General features: G+C 35.3%; 4 protein-coding genes across 4 annotated transcripts; 2 read left to right on the forward strand and 2 right to left on the reverse strand.

Moving 5' to 3' along the window:
- Positions 1 to 1256: 1256 nt before the first annotated feature.
- On the forward strand, positions 1257 to 8900 carry LOC118265273 (DDB1- and CUL4-associated factor 7). The gene is made up of 8 exons (XM_035578083.2): positions 1257 to 1452; positions 1635 to 1720; positions 2338 to 2440; positions 3007 to 3142; positions 3655 to 3905; positions 4186 to 4311; positions 4935 to 5116; positions 5568 to 8900. Exons 2-8 carry the CDS (start codon positions 1656 to 1658, stop codon positions 5764 to 5766), a joined length of 1062 nt encoding a protein of 353 aa, XP_035433976.1. The 5' UTR covers positions 1257 to 1452; positions 1635 to 1655; the 3' UTR covers positions 5767 to 8900.
- Positions 8695 to 11444, reverse strand: LOC118281689 (ribosome biogenesis protein SPATA5). The gene is made up of 2 exons (XM_035602339.2): positions 11001 to 11444; positions 8695 to 10877 (listed from the first exon to the last, which is right to left on the reverse strand). The coding sequence occupies exons 1-2, from the start codon at positions 11347 to 11349 to the stop codon at positions 8989 to 8991; spliced, it is 2238 nt and encodes a 745-aa protein (XP_035458232.2). The 5' UTR covers positions 11350 to 11444; the 3' UTR covers positions 8695 to 8988.
- A 236-nt stretch (positions 11445 to 11680) lies between these two features.
- On the forward strand, positions 11681 to 15199 carry LOC118265460 (gamma-secretase subunit Aph-1). The gene is made up of 3 exons (XM_035578345.2): positions 11681 to 12105; positions 12570 to 12743; positions 13047 to 15199. The coding sequence occupies exons 1-3, from the start codon at positions 11884 to 11886 to the stop codon at positions 13371 to 13373; spliced, it is 723 nt and encodes a 240-aa protein (XP_035434238.2). The 5' UTR covers positions 11681 to 11883; the 3' UTR covers positions 13374 to 15199.
- On the reverse strand, positions 15028 to 16629 carry LOC118265461 (uncharacterized). The gene is made up of 3 exons (XM_035578346.2): positions 16462 to 16629; positions 16262 to 16372; positions 15028 to 15866 (listed from the first exon to the last, which is right to left on the reverse strand). The coding sequence occupies exons 1-3, from the start codon at positions 16536 to 16538 to the stop codon at positions 15671 to 15673; spliced, it is 384 nt and encodes a 127-aa protein (XP_035434239.1). The 5' UTR covers positions 16539 to 16629; the 3' UTR covers positions 15028 to 15670.
- Positions 16630 to 16755: the final 126 nt, after the last annotated feature.

Below are 16755 nucleotides of genomic sequence, written 5' to 3' on the forward strand. Positions count from 1 at the left end.
CTCTGAATTGATAAGGCCAGTTGTGCCATTAGTTGCCACATGGAATTTGGAAATACCAGTGACAAGAGTTTAGTTTTGGATACTTTTAATAAAATTGATTAGATTATTATTTATTTGGAGCTTTATAGCATACCTAGGTATTCTAAATAAAATTTTACCTATAAATTCTTAAAATTGTTTTCCAAAGTACAAATATCTGACACATTTCTTTCACTGGTACTGTCATTCTAATCCAAATATAGACATTTTTATTGGTGCACAAAACAAAAATCACTTAAACACAATACCTTCATTTTACCCTCCCTGTTTTCGTGGAATTCTTTTTATTCTGGCAACCCAGTCGTAGCTTGCGCGCCAAAAGAATGCACGACACACGTATGAAATATTAAAATGAATGTAGGTCAAAATTCATATTTCTATGACTAATATTATAACAATATATTTAATATTCAGTTCGTGAGTAATAGACATGAAGCAAATATTAATAAGTCGTGCTTCGAAGAGTGAAAAGGTTTCAGGTGACCTGTATACTTGAAAATTATTAAATGTAGTTATTATTAAATCAGTTTAATTTTTATTTGTAGCCTTGCTTTTAAATTTGAATAATTTAAAGCATTGAGTGTAAAAACAAAATTAAATAGGTTTTTTTTTAAAACAAAATTAGGTAGGTACAACTGTATTTAACGTGCAAAAAGTGCAAACTATTTTCGTACATTTACAACTATAATCCAAATTCCATAAATTTTCTAACGTATCGAAAGTGATGATGTGAAAATAAAACATCTCATTCATTTCAAACTTTCAAAGCAATATTTATATAGGTTACTTTTCAACGCCTGATGAAAAATATCAGTTTGTTGTTAATGCGTGGTATTGTTATTTCTGTAGGCGCTTTCTGTGAAACAAGTTTGCATACACGGTTTGGGATATAATTCTAAATGAAAGAAAACTTTACAACTCGTTGCTCGTTTGTTATATAACATGGTATATGGGAGTTAGGTTTGTTTTAACTAAGAAGAATGAAGCGTGTAATTATTTATTGCACGCTTCTGACTATTTTTTTTTTATATTGACGATAAGGGAATTCTAATATATCATATATCTAAATCGCTAATATTATAATATCCATTGTATTCCGAATACCAAACAATCGCATCGTAATTCACTCAAAACCAAATGCCCGGTACCTTCAATATAACAATAACAATGGCAACATTAAAAAATCAATAACCATTAAACAATGTCAACAGTAAACTTGCAACATTTCAAATAAATGTCATCGCTCACGTCAAAATTGTAAAAATAATGCTTTCGTTCGTTTCACATGGAATTTAGTTTATAAATAAAGATATAAAATAGGCTTTGTCCTAATTAAACAACTGTAACTTCCTGTGCTAACACTACCCATGTGTTAGAACCTTCTTTAAAGTGCTAATTTCAGTGCAGAACGAGGTTTGTTTCTTAACAATATTGTGTTCTCAATTCGCTATTCTTTTACAAATTATTTGTTTGGGTTTTGGGAATTATTATAAAGTAATTGTTAACTAGTTTTCCTGCTTAATATCTTATGATAATTAGATTTTCTTTATGCAGATAGGTAATACATGATAACAATGTTCCTTTTGGTTTTTCAGGGATAAAAATCTAAGTTCATAATGTCGATGCCACATAGCAGCTCAAGCACGACAAGTTCGAGCACAAAACGCAAGGAGATCTACAAGTAAGTAATAAAACCTCCTTGGTACCTCTAAATTTAAGAAATATCTTAAAAAGTTTGGTACTAAAACTACACTGTTATCACCACCATGTGAATCAAAGTCCAATGTTTTTATATTACAATTAACATAAAGTAGTTTACTCAAGTTGATATGCTACAGATAATAAACAGATTAAGTATATGACTTGTTAAGATTCAGTGGTATGTGCCAATGACAATATTCATTAGTTACAAAGGGCAAACAGCTTGTGTTAGGTGAACTATAACCAATGTAATCTCAACAAAATGTCAAGATCATGCATCATTACAATATTCAAATTATTTCATTCCTGTGTTTTTATCACTGACATAATCTGACAATGGGTCTAAGGATATGATAAAGCCATAAGCAATAAAAACAATGGAATGTATTATGGTAATCACTTCCTATAAAATACTCACATTCAGATGATTCTAGTTAAGACTTAGTCAGATTTAAAACTAATTGGGATTATTTTTCAAATAAATAATAAGATTTTAAATTATTTGCTTACATAAAACTTACCTTTTTTATTATAATAACATTATGATGTTTGTATGTATAAAACTATGCTTTAGTTACAAACTATTATTACCCTCAGGTACCAGGCTCCATGGCCGCTGTACTCCATGAACTGGTCCGTACGACCTGACAAACGGTTCCGTCTCGCACTTGGTAGCTTTGTTGAAGAATATAATAACAAGGTGAGTAATCTTCTCACAACTTATTGCTCATGATAAGGTAAGGTAAATCTAACATAGTCATATTTTCATGATTTTCTGAGAACACTACACTCAGGTCAAGATCAATGTGAAATATAAGAAAAGCACAAATGTAAGACTACCTCAGTCTGATTGTAACAAATTGCACTATCCCATGCTTTTATCCTTTTACAAAGTCAAAGTCAAAGCATTTATTTCAATTAATCCTAAATAAGGCACTTTTGAAACGTCAAATTGAATTGTCCGTCAGTCTGTTTGTCAGTGAAGCTAGGCGCTCGTTCCAAAGTGTAGCTTTGAATGGAGAAGAACGAGCAAGAAACTCCATCGTTACTCTTTTAAAAAAAGATTTTTTACAATATCTCTAATACACTATTTATCTATTGTATATATATGTAGGAACAATGTAACTACCATACGTCAAAACTAACGGGACAATAAAACCAATTTGTAACAGGCACTTCAAACACTTAAGACAAAATAAGAACAAAAGTTTGATAAGATAGTTGGTATAATTAGGATCATAATATCATATTGTATTATATTCACAGGTACAAATAATATCTCTAGATGAGGAGACTAGTGAGTTCAGTGCCAAGAGCACATTCGACCACCCGTACCCCACCACTAAGATCATGTGGATCCCAGACAGCAAGGGAGTCTACCCTGATCTACTGGCGACCAGTGGTAAGTCACATGCTTTAACTACATATGTATAAGAAAATTCAAAAACACTATGTGTGGGGTTTTAAATACAATATGATAGAGAGGTTTTATCAAATGTTAGAAATTTGAGGTAAAAGAATGATAGATGTTATCACAAAGTAAAAATTAACCGTGGTGTGTAAAGTGCCTTGTTCCAGGAATAAAGATCCTAATAATTGAAGAATTAATCTGATGTCAAAGTAGATATGCCGACAGTAGCTATGCTTTGGCAATTCATTTATATTCATCTAGTTTTTTTTTTTTCATTAAATTTGTAATGAATGAAAAGATACAATCTTTGGTATGCCCAACTAGTTTCTAGCCTTGCCGGGGGATGTAAATAATGAACTCCGTAATCAAAAACCGTTGACGAGTAATCACGAATAGCGAAGCCATTAAAACATTACTAATGTTATGTATGCCCTTTATAAACAAGTAAGCAGTGACTTGTCTTGACTTTGTTACTATGTATCGCTAACCAACCCTTTTTCCAGGTGATTACCTTCGCATCTGGCGTGCTGGGGAACCATACACTCTCTTCGAATGCGTGCTGAACAACAATAAGAACTCAGACTTCTGTGCCCCGCTCACATCGTTTGACTGGAACGAAGTGGACCCCAACCTCATTGGCACCAGTAGCATCGACACCACCTGCACTATATGGGGGCTGGAGACTGGACAGGTGCTCGGCAGGGTCAACGAGGTGTCTGGCCATGTGAAGACACAACTTATTGCTCATGATAAGGTAAGATTTTCGTGTCGATATTGTTTTAATTTGGGTTTGAATGGGATTAAAAGAAGTCTGATAATTTGTTAAAAAAAAAGCTTTACATAACGATGAACAAGTATGTTTCGATTTGTCAAGTGCTGATATCCATATTCAGTCATTTCAATTTACATTCTTAAATTATTATTATTGTTCTTTAAAGTATTGATCTGCTAAAAATGATCTATCTTCCAGATGTCAGTTGATTAATAACTAATGTAATGAATAACTAATGAAAATTGTATTGTGTTGTTTGTAGGAAGTGTACGACATAGCGTTCAGCCGCGCGGGCGGCGGGCGCGACATGTTCGCGTCGGTGGGCGCCGACGGCTCCGTGCGGATGTTCGACCTCCGACATCTCGAGCACTCCACCATCATATACGAGGTACACACTACCATACAGCTACAGGAAACTTCTCTATTAACTAAATACATTTATCTAGGTCAAACACGCGACGAGTTTAGTAAGCTTTGAATTAATTTCAACTTTATGTTAGCTCTACATTGCAACATACAAGCTGTGCTGTATGTATGTGCCTTAATAAAGTAGAAATGGGTTTATACTACATCTAAAATAGTTTTTGAAATATCACCTAGTATGCACATCTATGTATCCGGCATCAACACAGTAATCAACACGATTTTTCATACATTTACTAGAAGTTAAAGTATCGCCTAATAAAAGGTATACCAAACTCCAGATTCAAGATTCTTTGACCAAAAACCACCCCTCCTACGTGGGTACAAGGTACAAAGTTGTACTCTGCTCATTTAAAACTTATCTACTGTACCTAACTCAGTTATTAATCTCTGCCAGTGCCGGCGTAAGGGCCACAGATACCCCGGGCGAAAATGTTGTGGCGCCCACTTGAGGGAAGCAATATTAAGTGTTAATAGTAGTTTTTTTTTTTTTTGGCGCCCCCTAGAACTTGTCGCCCTGGGCTATCGCCCCATCACGCCCCCCCCCCCCCCTAACGCCGGCACTGATCTCTGCCTTAATTTCCCCAGGACCCGCAACACACGCCCCTGCTCCGGCTGGCGTGGAACAAGCAGGACCCGAACTACCTGGCCACGGTGGCCATGGACGCGTGCGAGGTCATCATCCTGGACGTGCGCGTCCCCTGCACGCCCGTCGCCAGGCTCAACAACCATCGCGCCTGCGTCAACGGCATCGCCTGGGCGCCGCATAGGTAGGGGTTAATTGATGTTTGATTTTGATGAGATGTTTCAATGTGTGGTGAATGTAAAGTCGGTGAAATTATTTCTATAAATATCCCAGTTCCCATGGAAGGAGGGTAAGGAGGTATTTGCCCTACAGTGAGACGACCACGACTAAAAATATATAAAACAAATTGCAATGTGTGATCAACGTAAAGTTGTTGAAATTATTTCTATAAATATCTCAGTTTCAATGGGTTTTTAAATGATAAAAGTCTGTTTCTGATTCCTAACTAAAAAATGCCGTAATCTTTGGTGCGATCATTAATTGCAAGCACAATTGCTCAACAATATGGAAACTTAAATTAAAATCATCATCATCAACAGCCCACTGCTGGGTTTGCTATCAAACCTTTAAATACCTAAACCCATTCACTCACAGAAACAGAAACACAAAGTACATATTTTCCTTCCATTCCCCAGTTCGTGCCACATCTGCACGGCGGGCGACGACCACCAGGCCCTGATATGGGACATCCAGCAGATGCCGCGCGCCATCGAGGACCCCATCCTGGCCTACACGGCCGCCGAGGGCGAGGTCAACCAGATCCAGTGGGGGGCCACGCAGCCCGACTGGATCGCCATCTGCTACAACCGACATACTGAGATACTGCGCGTTTAACGTGCCACTGACCCTGAAGATGCTATTGGTTTCTGGTGGATACGAGGTGTGGTTATTGAACAGGTACTTTTGTGGTGATTTACAAGTCTCTGATGATATAAGAGTGTTTGCAACTGATAGTCTCGAACTTATGTGTATCATGTTAAAAAAAACTTCAAATGTGATTCTTCTATTTAGTTAGTATAAGAAAAGAGTTAGTTTTCTTTCTTTCTTTTCACATCTGTTTACTCTTTTCTACTTGAGAATAATAATATTTTAACTATTCAACAATATGACCAATTCTCTTATATTTTTATGTTTCATCTAAATGTGTTAAACAGTTTTTGATCTAAAGAGTAATAAACATACCAACTTCTATGGAGGGTCGGATGACTTGGTTGTAAGTCACCACAAAAATAACTCATGAAATTAATTTCAATTTCTTTACTCTCCGTGTACCAGAAACCATTATGATCTGATTAACTTGTAGTTAGATCAGTTGTGTACCAAAGTGGTACCCCATACATTAACGAGCCCCTCAATACATGTACTCCTGCCTACCACCGCCTCAATGGGAATGACAATGTTATGAAAAGGAGATGTGGAAATATATTAGACACGTATTTTTGGGTCTGTTTATTGATTTTTAACCTTATTACAATGCTATAGTAAGGTTGAAAATCATTTTAACTATTGGAGTCAGTTTATGCTGGTGTATGAGTATTTTGAACATAGAAGTGACGTCATCTGACATTTTAAAATCAGTGTCCAAAAACTTATGATGACAGACTGACACTGACAGTCATCATAAGTTTTTGCAGAAAAAAATACGTGTCCATTATTTTTTCACCATTTATCTACTTTGACTTAATAAAATATGTCATTCCTATAGTTTCGAACTGCGCATTTTCGTGGTACACTGTCACTTATTGTACGCGATAACTTCACCCGGTTACATACCTAACGCTAATCTGTGTTTATGAGCATGGGTCCTAGTCTATGAAAGACCGCAGACCCCACAAAATTGTGAAACCGCAGCTGTGCTTTATGCTGGGGCCACACTAATGGAATACACCATTTGATTATGGCGATAATTGATGTTCGTACGAACATTTAGAGTTCATAATCGTTCATTTGTTTTCAAAATCAATAGCGTATTCCATTAGTGTGGCCACAGCATTACAGAATACAGCGGTGTAAACATAACCATGAAATCTGGTTGTTGAAAAATCATGAAATATGTTATGTAGTTAACTTCGAAAGTCGGTTAAAGAGAAGTAATTTGTTTGACGTGGACTGATGATTGGGTATAAGTAATAATAATTAGTTGAACTTGTGTTATATTGTATGTTAACCGACTTTCAATATGGAACTTACATGAATTTTATAACTGATGGTAAATTGTGAACGACCGTCACTAGATCGTGAACCTAATGATTGAATGTTATCTCTTTATCAAAAGACTGAAGGAAAAAATTAACATTTCTAAATTTTACGACGTAACAGATTTTTATTTAAGAATCATTGAAAAATTGTACATGCAAATAACTGTTTGTATTCCTTGAAGGTTGATTTTCACTGGAGGGCGTAATACGAGTTTAACGAAATTTAAACGATACCGCGTTTAGCCTTCTGATTGGTTGGCTCACTGGAGCAGGCCAATCAGAGGCTGAACGTCACTATTGCTTGTCGATCACGTTAACGCAAAACAAAATTGTACTAAGCCCCCAAGGGAAACTCCTGTCCCTTTCCAGGCATACAAATAGCATTATTTGTATTTGTTTTTTTATTTACTACCATACATTATGTAGCTAGGAGGAAAGAGCAGAAATCGTTTAAAAATTATTTAATAAAAAAAGAGAAATTAATATTTTATTTTATTGTCAAAATTTATGTTTTAGAAATGTCATGTGTGTGAGTATCGATCTCCTAGCTACGCATTATTTTACTTCCATTCGCTCTTGACAATGGAATTTAACTTTTATCTACTAGGAAATAGGGCCTAACATCAGGTTGACCAAAAGCCCTGTCTTTGTAAAATGTAGATAAATCTTTTATGTAAAAAAATAACATTTTGTAAGTAGGTATTAAGTCTCCTTAATGATTGCATTGATAATTATACCGTTCGCCGTAGTTGAGCATTCGCAATGACCGACAATAAGCGCCGCGTACTTAATTATTTTGTAATAAAGTGCGTGTCTCAATATAAAGACAATCTGTGTTAGTTGGTTAGAGACCATAGAGTAAACTTGCATTTATATAACTGCTGAACATTTGGCGTGGCTAATGGAAAATGTTGAAACTTCACGAAAAAGTTGAATTCAGTAACCTTAGTACGAGTTTGCTTTACGTTTAAAGTGATAGGAGCGCGTTCTCTGATTGGTCGGCTCGAATAAATCAACCAATCACAGCTCCGAAGTCGCTCTCGTTTCGATTACTTTAAATGTAAAAAAACTCATTCTAAGGTTACACGCTAGTACAAGGTTGTTTTACGTTGATCGAATCATGGCCGCGTTCAGTCCTCTGATTGGGTAGTTTATGTGAGCCGGCCAATCAGAGTGCTAAACGAAATTTTCGATCTCGTACAACAAACTCGTAATAAGCCCTCATATTCTCTAAATTTCTCACATTTATAAGTTTTCGCATATTTAATTAGCGACGCCAATATGTTTAGCTTCCTGACAAAACCCTATTGTGCTGTAAATCCCGTGTGTGTAGGATTGTTCTTGTATGTATTTACTATTTATATTTATCATTTACTGTATATTGTTTTATTTGTATCTTAATGATATCTGACTTGAGCCAAATTGATGGGCAGATATGTATTAGGAAATTTATTATATGAACGAATATTGTATGACTGTCTTAATCAGAGAAACTTGGAAAGGTTATAGGACTATGTTATTATTGAATCAAACAAAATTACTTTTTAAATTTAAAAAAGCAAAATTTTCAATATCAAAACTTTAAATAAAATTACATCTCTTTCATTGAATGCCAGAAGTGAGCAATTTATCATTTTAATCTAAAAACCGATATCGAAATAAAACATTGTATTATTAAAGTTGATGTGATTAATATAAGGACTAGATTTAATATTTAATTTATACAAATAGCTGTAAGTATTCTTATTAAATAAATGATTTAGAAATTAAGGCACTTCTTATTATAAGTTATGCTTAAGTTATTAAAATGCACACATCACACTATGTAAGCTTAAATATTAGCTTTTCAGAGTTTCACTTATCCAGATTTCTGCCCCAACGCAAATTCTTGATAGACCTTCAACAGAGACTCAGGCGTTCTTGGCTTAAAATCTTTAAGCACATGTTCAAAGTGCTCCATGGTCACTTCTGAACAATCCAGGTCTTTCTCAAGAGCTCTTAGAGCAGCTTCGTGACAGAGAGCCTGCAGCTCAGCTCCTGAAAACCCTTCCGACTTAGTAGCCAACACATGAGAGTTGACATCATCACTTACACTCATCTTACTAAGTTTTAACTCAATTATTTGTAGTCTTGTTTCGAAATCTGGAAGGGGAACGTAAATCAAACGATCTAAGCGACCTGGTCTTAGGAGTGCTCTGTCCATTCTATCTGGACGATTGGTTGCTGCCAATATTGTCACAGAGTTCAGTGGCACCACTCCATCCAACTCTGTCAGTAGTTGAGCCAAAACTCTCTCATGCACGCCAGCCTCGCCCGCTCCTCGCTCGCCTCCTATCGCATCCATTTCATCAAAAAATATAATAGACGGCGCAACCTGACGAGCTTTCGTAAACAAATCTCTGACAGCTCTCTCAGACTCGCCAACCCACTTTGAAAAGAGTTCCGGTCCCTTTATAGAGAGGAAGTTGAGACCACTCTCGGTGGCTAAAGCTTTGGCTATCATAGTCTTCGAGCAGCCAGGTGGTCCGTACAACAGGACACCGCCCGGAGGCCTGACACCGAGTCTTCGAAAACTTTCACCATGTTTCAAAGGCCATTCCACAGCTTGACGTAACTTGAGCTTCAAGTCATCCTGCCCACCGATGTCTGACCACCTAACATTAGGTATTTCAATGAGCAGTTCTCTCATAGCACTAGGCCTGACAATGGTCAGTGCTGCAATCAAATCATCTCTCTCAATGCAATCACTTGCTCGTTTTATGCACTTCATGGTAGCCTGCGTACAGAGATTGACCAAATCTGCAGCCACATAACCATGAGCTAAGTCTGCAATATTCTCAAGATCTTCAGAAGATATCTTGTTCGGGAGATTTTTGAGCAAACTGTAAACTATTTCTTTTCTCCTTATTCTGTCAGGTACTGGAATCTCTATCTCTTTGTCCAGTCTTCCAAAACGTCTTAGCATAGGATCTATGTTTTCTGGTTTCCTTGTTGTTGCTAGAACAAAAACTCTGCTGTTCTCAGCATGTAGATTGTCCAGCATGTTCACAAATGCTGAGGTGATTCTCCTTTCTTGCTCAGTGCTGCCTGAAGACCTTCTGGGACATATAGTTTCTATTTCATCAACTAGTATAATGCTTGGTTGGTTCTGCATTGCTTTTTCAAACAGACTCCTCATTGTCCCCTCAGTTTCACCAAAATATTTGCTAAAGATGGCCGGGCCATTGATTTCTATATGGAAGCAGTTGAGATTTTCTATTAAATATTTGCATATAGCTGTCTTACCAATCCCTGAGTGACCATACAGTAACAAGCCCCTTGTAGGTTGGAAGCTTGCTGCGAGGCCATCCATGTTGAATGATATTTTGATAAAAGTTTGTATTTCGTCTAAAATATCATCAACACCTCCCAGAGCTTGTGCCTTTTTCTTAGGTTTGGGAGCACTCTCTTTGTGCATGCTCCAAATACTATTTTCAGTTAGAACAAACCAACCCTTATGATGATCTACTTTATCAGATTTTATATCAAGTACCTCAATTTCTAGTTTCTTACCAAAATAGTAGTAAACTAAAATGCTTCCAATACAAACAAAATTACTGTAAAAATGTTGTTGTAAAATATCACAAATATCTGTTTCTGTTTTATGGTTGTTGAGTCTGACTGTAATGCGAGACACCTTCGGTATGTCCTCCTGGACTACGGAGACTGTCACTTTCATGCTGTCATTGCTCCAAGCACTGGATAGATCTGGAAACAAAATAACACACACACTCATTTATTTCAACTGATTAAAGAATATTTTCTTTTTAGTTAAGAAACTTTGAGGGCAAAATTCCTTTACTTATTTTTATGAGTAGTGTTTACACTTACCGGCTGCTGGCAATATAACAGCGGCTGGAGCAGACGCTTTAGACGGCCACATTCGCTTCACCATCATAGGGGCACCTTCTCTGCTTAACTGTAGAGGGCAACCGATAACCGCCCCAATCAACGTTCCCGCGGATGGGTGCACTAGTACAGCGTCCCGAGGAGCCCCATCAGGAGCCACTCCTGTCCTCTGAAGCCAGGTAAACAACTTCCCATCCTCAACGTAAGGACATTTCAATTGATCTTTCCCACAGTTTAATTCAACGTGTATATTTTTATCATTCGATGTTATACTACAACCACATCGCTCGCAATCTACCCATAACGTTTTCTTCGGCCCTTTCGGTGGCATAGTTACACAGAAATACAAATATAAAGTTTCAAAATAAAGTTTTATTCGATCACACTACAAAAGTGAGGTTATTATAAACTGTCACTGTCAGTTGAGTGTCAAGGCAAGTGGATGTGCACCAGAAGTACCAGAACCAGCCTTGATAAAATAATCGCGACATTAAAATAAAACTAAGAATGATGGTAAAAAAGTCATTTAGCATCTTTTCAAATACATTGTATTATATTATGTACTTGTACGGGTATTGTGAATAACATCAATATTGACGTTTGTTTGCACAAAACGGAACGTATGGATCAAACGTCACAAAACGAACGTCAAATTGACAATTGACAAAAATGACAAATGACAAACTGCTTCTGCATCTGTCTGTGATTCATGATTTATTTCATTTTCCTAGCAAAACATAATTTATTCATTTTAAATGTTCTTTATTTAGTTAGCTGTGTTAAGTTAATCCAGTGTCTACAGTGAGCAGCTATTAGCTGGTATAAGTTAGGCTTACTGTGCTGAAACCGTAAACTATCTGCCAGGATGACTCTTGCAGAATTCTTCAGTTGTTCCCTTCTTGCTTTCGGGGCTCCGTTGGTCATGTTCGCGTTCACGGTGGCCAATGACCCTGTCCGCATCATCATCATGATAGCAGCAGCGTTTGGGTGGCTACTATCGTTTTTACTATCATCCTTAGTGTGGTATGCAGTGGTGCCATTACGATCGTACTTGGCATTTGGAATGGTGTTTGCCATTATTTTCCAGGTTAGTAACTATTATTATTACATTTTATAATGCAAGCTGCAGTGAATTTATCATACTTTTAAGATATTCAGTGACCCAGCTACCATACATTTAGGCACCGTGACTAACAACTAAATACTTCACTGATTGGATTGGGTCTACATTCTTTGTCTTTCAAAATACTGAAAGCTGTAAAATATTTAACACGAAGATATCATGTATCGATATTATTTCTGTTTAGTAGGTATATATGTAAATATATATTTTATAGAGATTGGAGAAAGTACTAGTAAAACTAGAATTGATCTGACAAATAAGAAACAGTTATTATATCTATAACTAAATTGTGAAAGTAATTTCTTTGCATTTAATTGGCCTAATGCCATGTTACTCTTTCTTAAAATAAAACCTACCTATTTCAGGCATTATAATTTTGTTAATAATTTATTCTTAATAAAAATAAATTACTTACTTCTCATTTTCAGGAAATATTCCGATATGGCATGTATGTTCTGCTGAGAAAGACGGAAGCTGGTCTGAAGGAGATATCAGAGAACCACAATATTGGGAGTAATAAACTAGAGATGGCTTATGTGTCTGGCCTCGGCTTCGGCACTATGAGTGGAGCCTTTGCCCTCATTAATGTTCTGGCTGATTCTGTAAGTATTTGACTACATATTATGAACCTTATCACAAAGTCCATGCAATCTGTTTTATTGTAGAGTTTAGTTACACAATACTAAAACTGTAAGCTTTGATAGACAAGTGAATATTTATTTTCACATACAATAAGTGCTCAATGTGTGTGAAAAATGTTTGAAGTTAATTTAGTGTGAGCATAACAAACCTAGTTTTGTGATCTATTACACCTTGGGCTCAATTACAATTAATTATGAATCCCAATAAAATCTTAGCCAAAATGCCTTCCATATAATGTTTAATTATTTCTTTCCACTTTCCAGGTTGGTCCCGGAACCCTAGGCCTCCACACAGGCACAGAGTACTTCTTCGTAACAAGCGCCGCCATGACACTCTGCATGATATTACTAAACACTTTCTGGAGCGTCATATTCTTCAGTGGATTTGATGATAAAAACTATGTGAAAGTCGGATGGGTCATAGTATCACATTTCTTTGTCTCCGGACTCAGTCTATTGAACAGTAAGGAGTTATATGCAGCTACAATCTTGCCCTCATACATAGTTTTAGCTATCACAGCCTATATTGCCTTCAGAACAGCCGGTGGCTCAGCCAGGAGTCTCATGCAAAGTATTGCCACGAGGTCATAGAACTAAGATATTCGGAATTCATCTTGAAGAATTTATTAGACTGCGCTGAGAAATTATAATGTAATACAGGGATTGTTTTCATTGACAGATGCATTTAGAACACAGATTTGATTTGATAAGCGCATACGCTTGAACAGGACACTATAACCCATATTGAATAGGACATTAGTCAAATGTTTGGCAGTATTTTGAAGTTATTTCAATATTATTGGATGTTTGACTGAAGTCCTGTAATGTTGGGCTACAAGTTTTAAAGATTACTAGTTGACTTGTTGTTCCTCACCATTCACTTAGATTAGGCCTTGAAATAGTAATAAATAAATACATTTTCTAGTTAGATCAAATGAATCCCAATTCCAGAATAGCTAGAAAAATATAAATTTTGTAGTATATTAGAGGTTTGTGTTAGCAAACAGCTAGATACTAGAAGCTGAGATAGATTTTGTTATAGGCGAGAGATATTTGTATTTGTATAGCAAAGAAATTATATACGATGACATCCCTTATCGTACGGTTTCACGTCATTCTGGAGAATGGCTCTGAAAGACATGAATTAACGTAACATTAGTTAGATGTAGGTTGCAAGAGAGAGCGAGATCGTGAATTAAGCTTATAACTTTTTTACTAGGTACCTCGTTGGTCCCAAGTCCAACAAACAGGCAACGAGGTCTCAAAGATTGAGTTATTCGATTCCCAAATTGACAATAGTAGCACGAAGAACATAACTTGACTGACGAAAGTAGGTGTGACTGACTGACTCATCTGTATCTCCCTTTGGGAATAAGTGCGTATTGACGTAATTTTTGTCAGCATTGGCTGTTTATATCCATAAAAACTATTCTCTGACTAAATAGTTAATATCAAAAAATACAGTGGCAATGGGAACCTCCTAGTTTTGAAGTATGTTAACAAAACATGACTAAAGCTTGCTTCCTCACAAATGAGATAGCTAACGTGTGCTTGAAATTGTTGGTAAAAGTAATATTATGAATTATGATACAAAGTACCTATGCGAAATGTAATGTATGGACTGACATCTCCTTAGCAATACATTTAGTGTAAGTTGACCCATCGTGCTAGTTTAGCGAAAAAGCTTTGTATTTAAAAAAAAATGATCAAGCTTGAGTTTACTCACTGTAAAAGTAACAAAATAATAATGTATAAAGTAAAATCATTGTTTTTAATAATATGATTAATTTGTCAAGTAACAAAATAATAATGTATAAAGTAATCTTTATTTTTAATAATATGATTAATTTGACATATTCAAGTTTACCATACTTAAAACTGCAATGACAAACAAAAACATGGACTTAATTCTTAAAAATTTACTTATTTTATCTTAATAGTTTTTCGTTATCTAGCACGATGTACACTAGCCGATATAAATACGATCTAACACGGGTATCCCACCCAACACCTTATGTTACAAGATCGGCAAAAAAAACTAACAGTATGTAGGTATTTATATGAGAAAGCTCTCAAATAAATATTCAAAAAATGTCGATGTAAATAATGTTGATTCACTAATTTATTGTTTAATGCTCATAAAATATTGTTTTAATAATTAAAATTATAATATAGGCAGTACATATGTAATAGAAACCAGATAATTAAAGCGGAATTAAATGTACAACCACAACAAAACACAATGTTTTCAAATTGTAATTATTTATTTTTTTACTAATAAGTGAGAACAATCATTCCTTAGTCTATGTATAAATAAGAATTGGACGGAGAATTTGTTACAATAACTGTTATCATAGCACAGTATTTAATAATAGTAATATTACAAATAAAAGTTTTTACAAATAAAACTATGACATTATTTTTTTGTTTCTTTTTTCATTTCAAATCATTATTTCCTTCACAAAATTCCTTGAGCTTGGGAAGGTCTCTTACCTTCCCCATTTAAAATATAAAATAAAATTGTTGCTTTGTTTGTTAATTCTATATCTTATTAAATGTAAATATTTTAAGCTACTGTAGCATCACACTTGACCTATGTTCGTAATATAAACAATTTGAATCTCTTTAAATGAATTAATTTTAACTTCAGTATTTTTCCAGTTAAACAGAAGTAACTATGTGACATTACAACATGCAATATCATGAAAAGAATTACTATAGTAGGAAACTAATGTTACATAATGTTTGTATGTTTGTTACAAACTAAGTAATACTAGATGTTCTAAACCATTTCATTTTTGTCCCAATACCTATCACATGATTGGTGATTAATAAAGGTTTCTTTACAAGCCATTAAACATCATCATTCTGTGCACCCCAATACCAACCTATTCCTGACTTTCTTCAGCCAATTCCTGGAGCAAGGAGTCCACAGTCCACACGGTGTCCGCGGAGTCCATCTCCTCCTGAGGTATGTAAGAGTTGAGTACTTCTAATACAGCTTCGATGCTCCCTGCAGCTCCTGATATTCCACCTCCAACCTCAGAAAGAGTGTTCACCGTTTCCGTGTCTTTCTGATCAGAGCTGAAGAGTTTAGTATTGTCTGTTAATTATTTTATCGATAAAGTATTTTACTAAGAAGCTCATAAATAATAATGGGTGATTTTTCAGATAACTACTCAAAATGGATAATCACTGAGTGTATAGGTATCCACTTTTTTTTGATAAATACTTGAGTAAAAACAGATTAATATTTATTTTAGATTTAGTATTTATTACCTAACAATTAGTATTTATAAATTTTGAGTATTATTAACTTGGATACCTATTTACAAATTTGGGTTTTTAAAGGTTGGCCTTTCTATTTAGAAGTATGTCTATAACTGCTTACTAATATTACTACTATAACAGAACTATAGTACAGTTACTACAACAGTTGTGGATCTATAGATAAATAACTAGATAATTCTATAACTTACACAGGTGGTGTAGTTATTTCTTTTTCCAAGATGTCTTGCAAATCATCCAGGTCTGGTATTGTCGGTATATCATCACTAGAATCTGGCGACTTCTTAGGTATAACGAACTCTCTACAACAGAAAGTTTTACATAAAATGCATTGTTGATTCTCTCTAAGTGATTAATGATTGAAATAAAGTTTGTAAAAGTAAGTTATTACTTCGCTTCGATGTGTGTGCCTTCAGCCCAAACGCCTACTTTTTTAGGCTCCGGTACGTTGGAGTTTATTTCATTCATTTTTATCTTGAATTTAATTCAAAACACAAGCTGTTGATGAGTCTTTTATTTTTTGTTTACATTAAATTAAACCAGTTTCATTCATTAAAACGTGTGCGTAACTTTCATTATTTTAAACATTTCTGGGGTTCCGTCTTATTTGTTCACGCCTTTAGAACTATCTCTGTCTCATTTTCCAATGCTAAACATAAGAAAGGATTTATTTCTTTTACAATAA

The sequence above is a fragment of the Spodoptera frugiperda genome, chromosome 28, assembly GCF_023101765.2.
Source record: "Spodoptera frugiperda isolate SF20-4 chromosome 28, AGI-APGP_CSIRO_Sfru_2.0, whole genome shotgun sequence".
In the NCBI taxonomy this organism is placed as follows: domain Eukaryota; kingdom Metazoa; phylum Arthropoda; class Insecta; order Lepidoptera; family Noctuidae; genus Spodoptera; species Spodoptera frugiperda.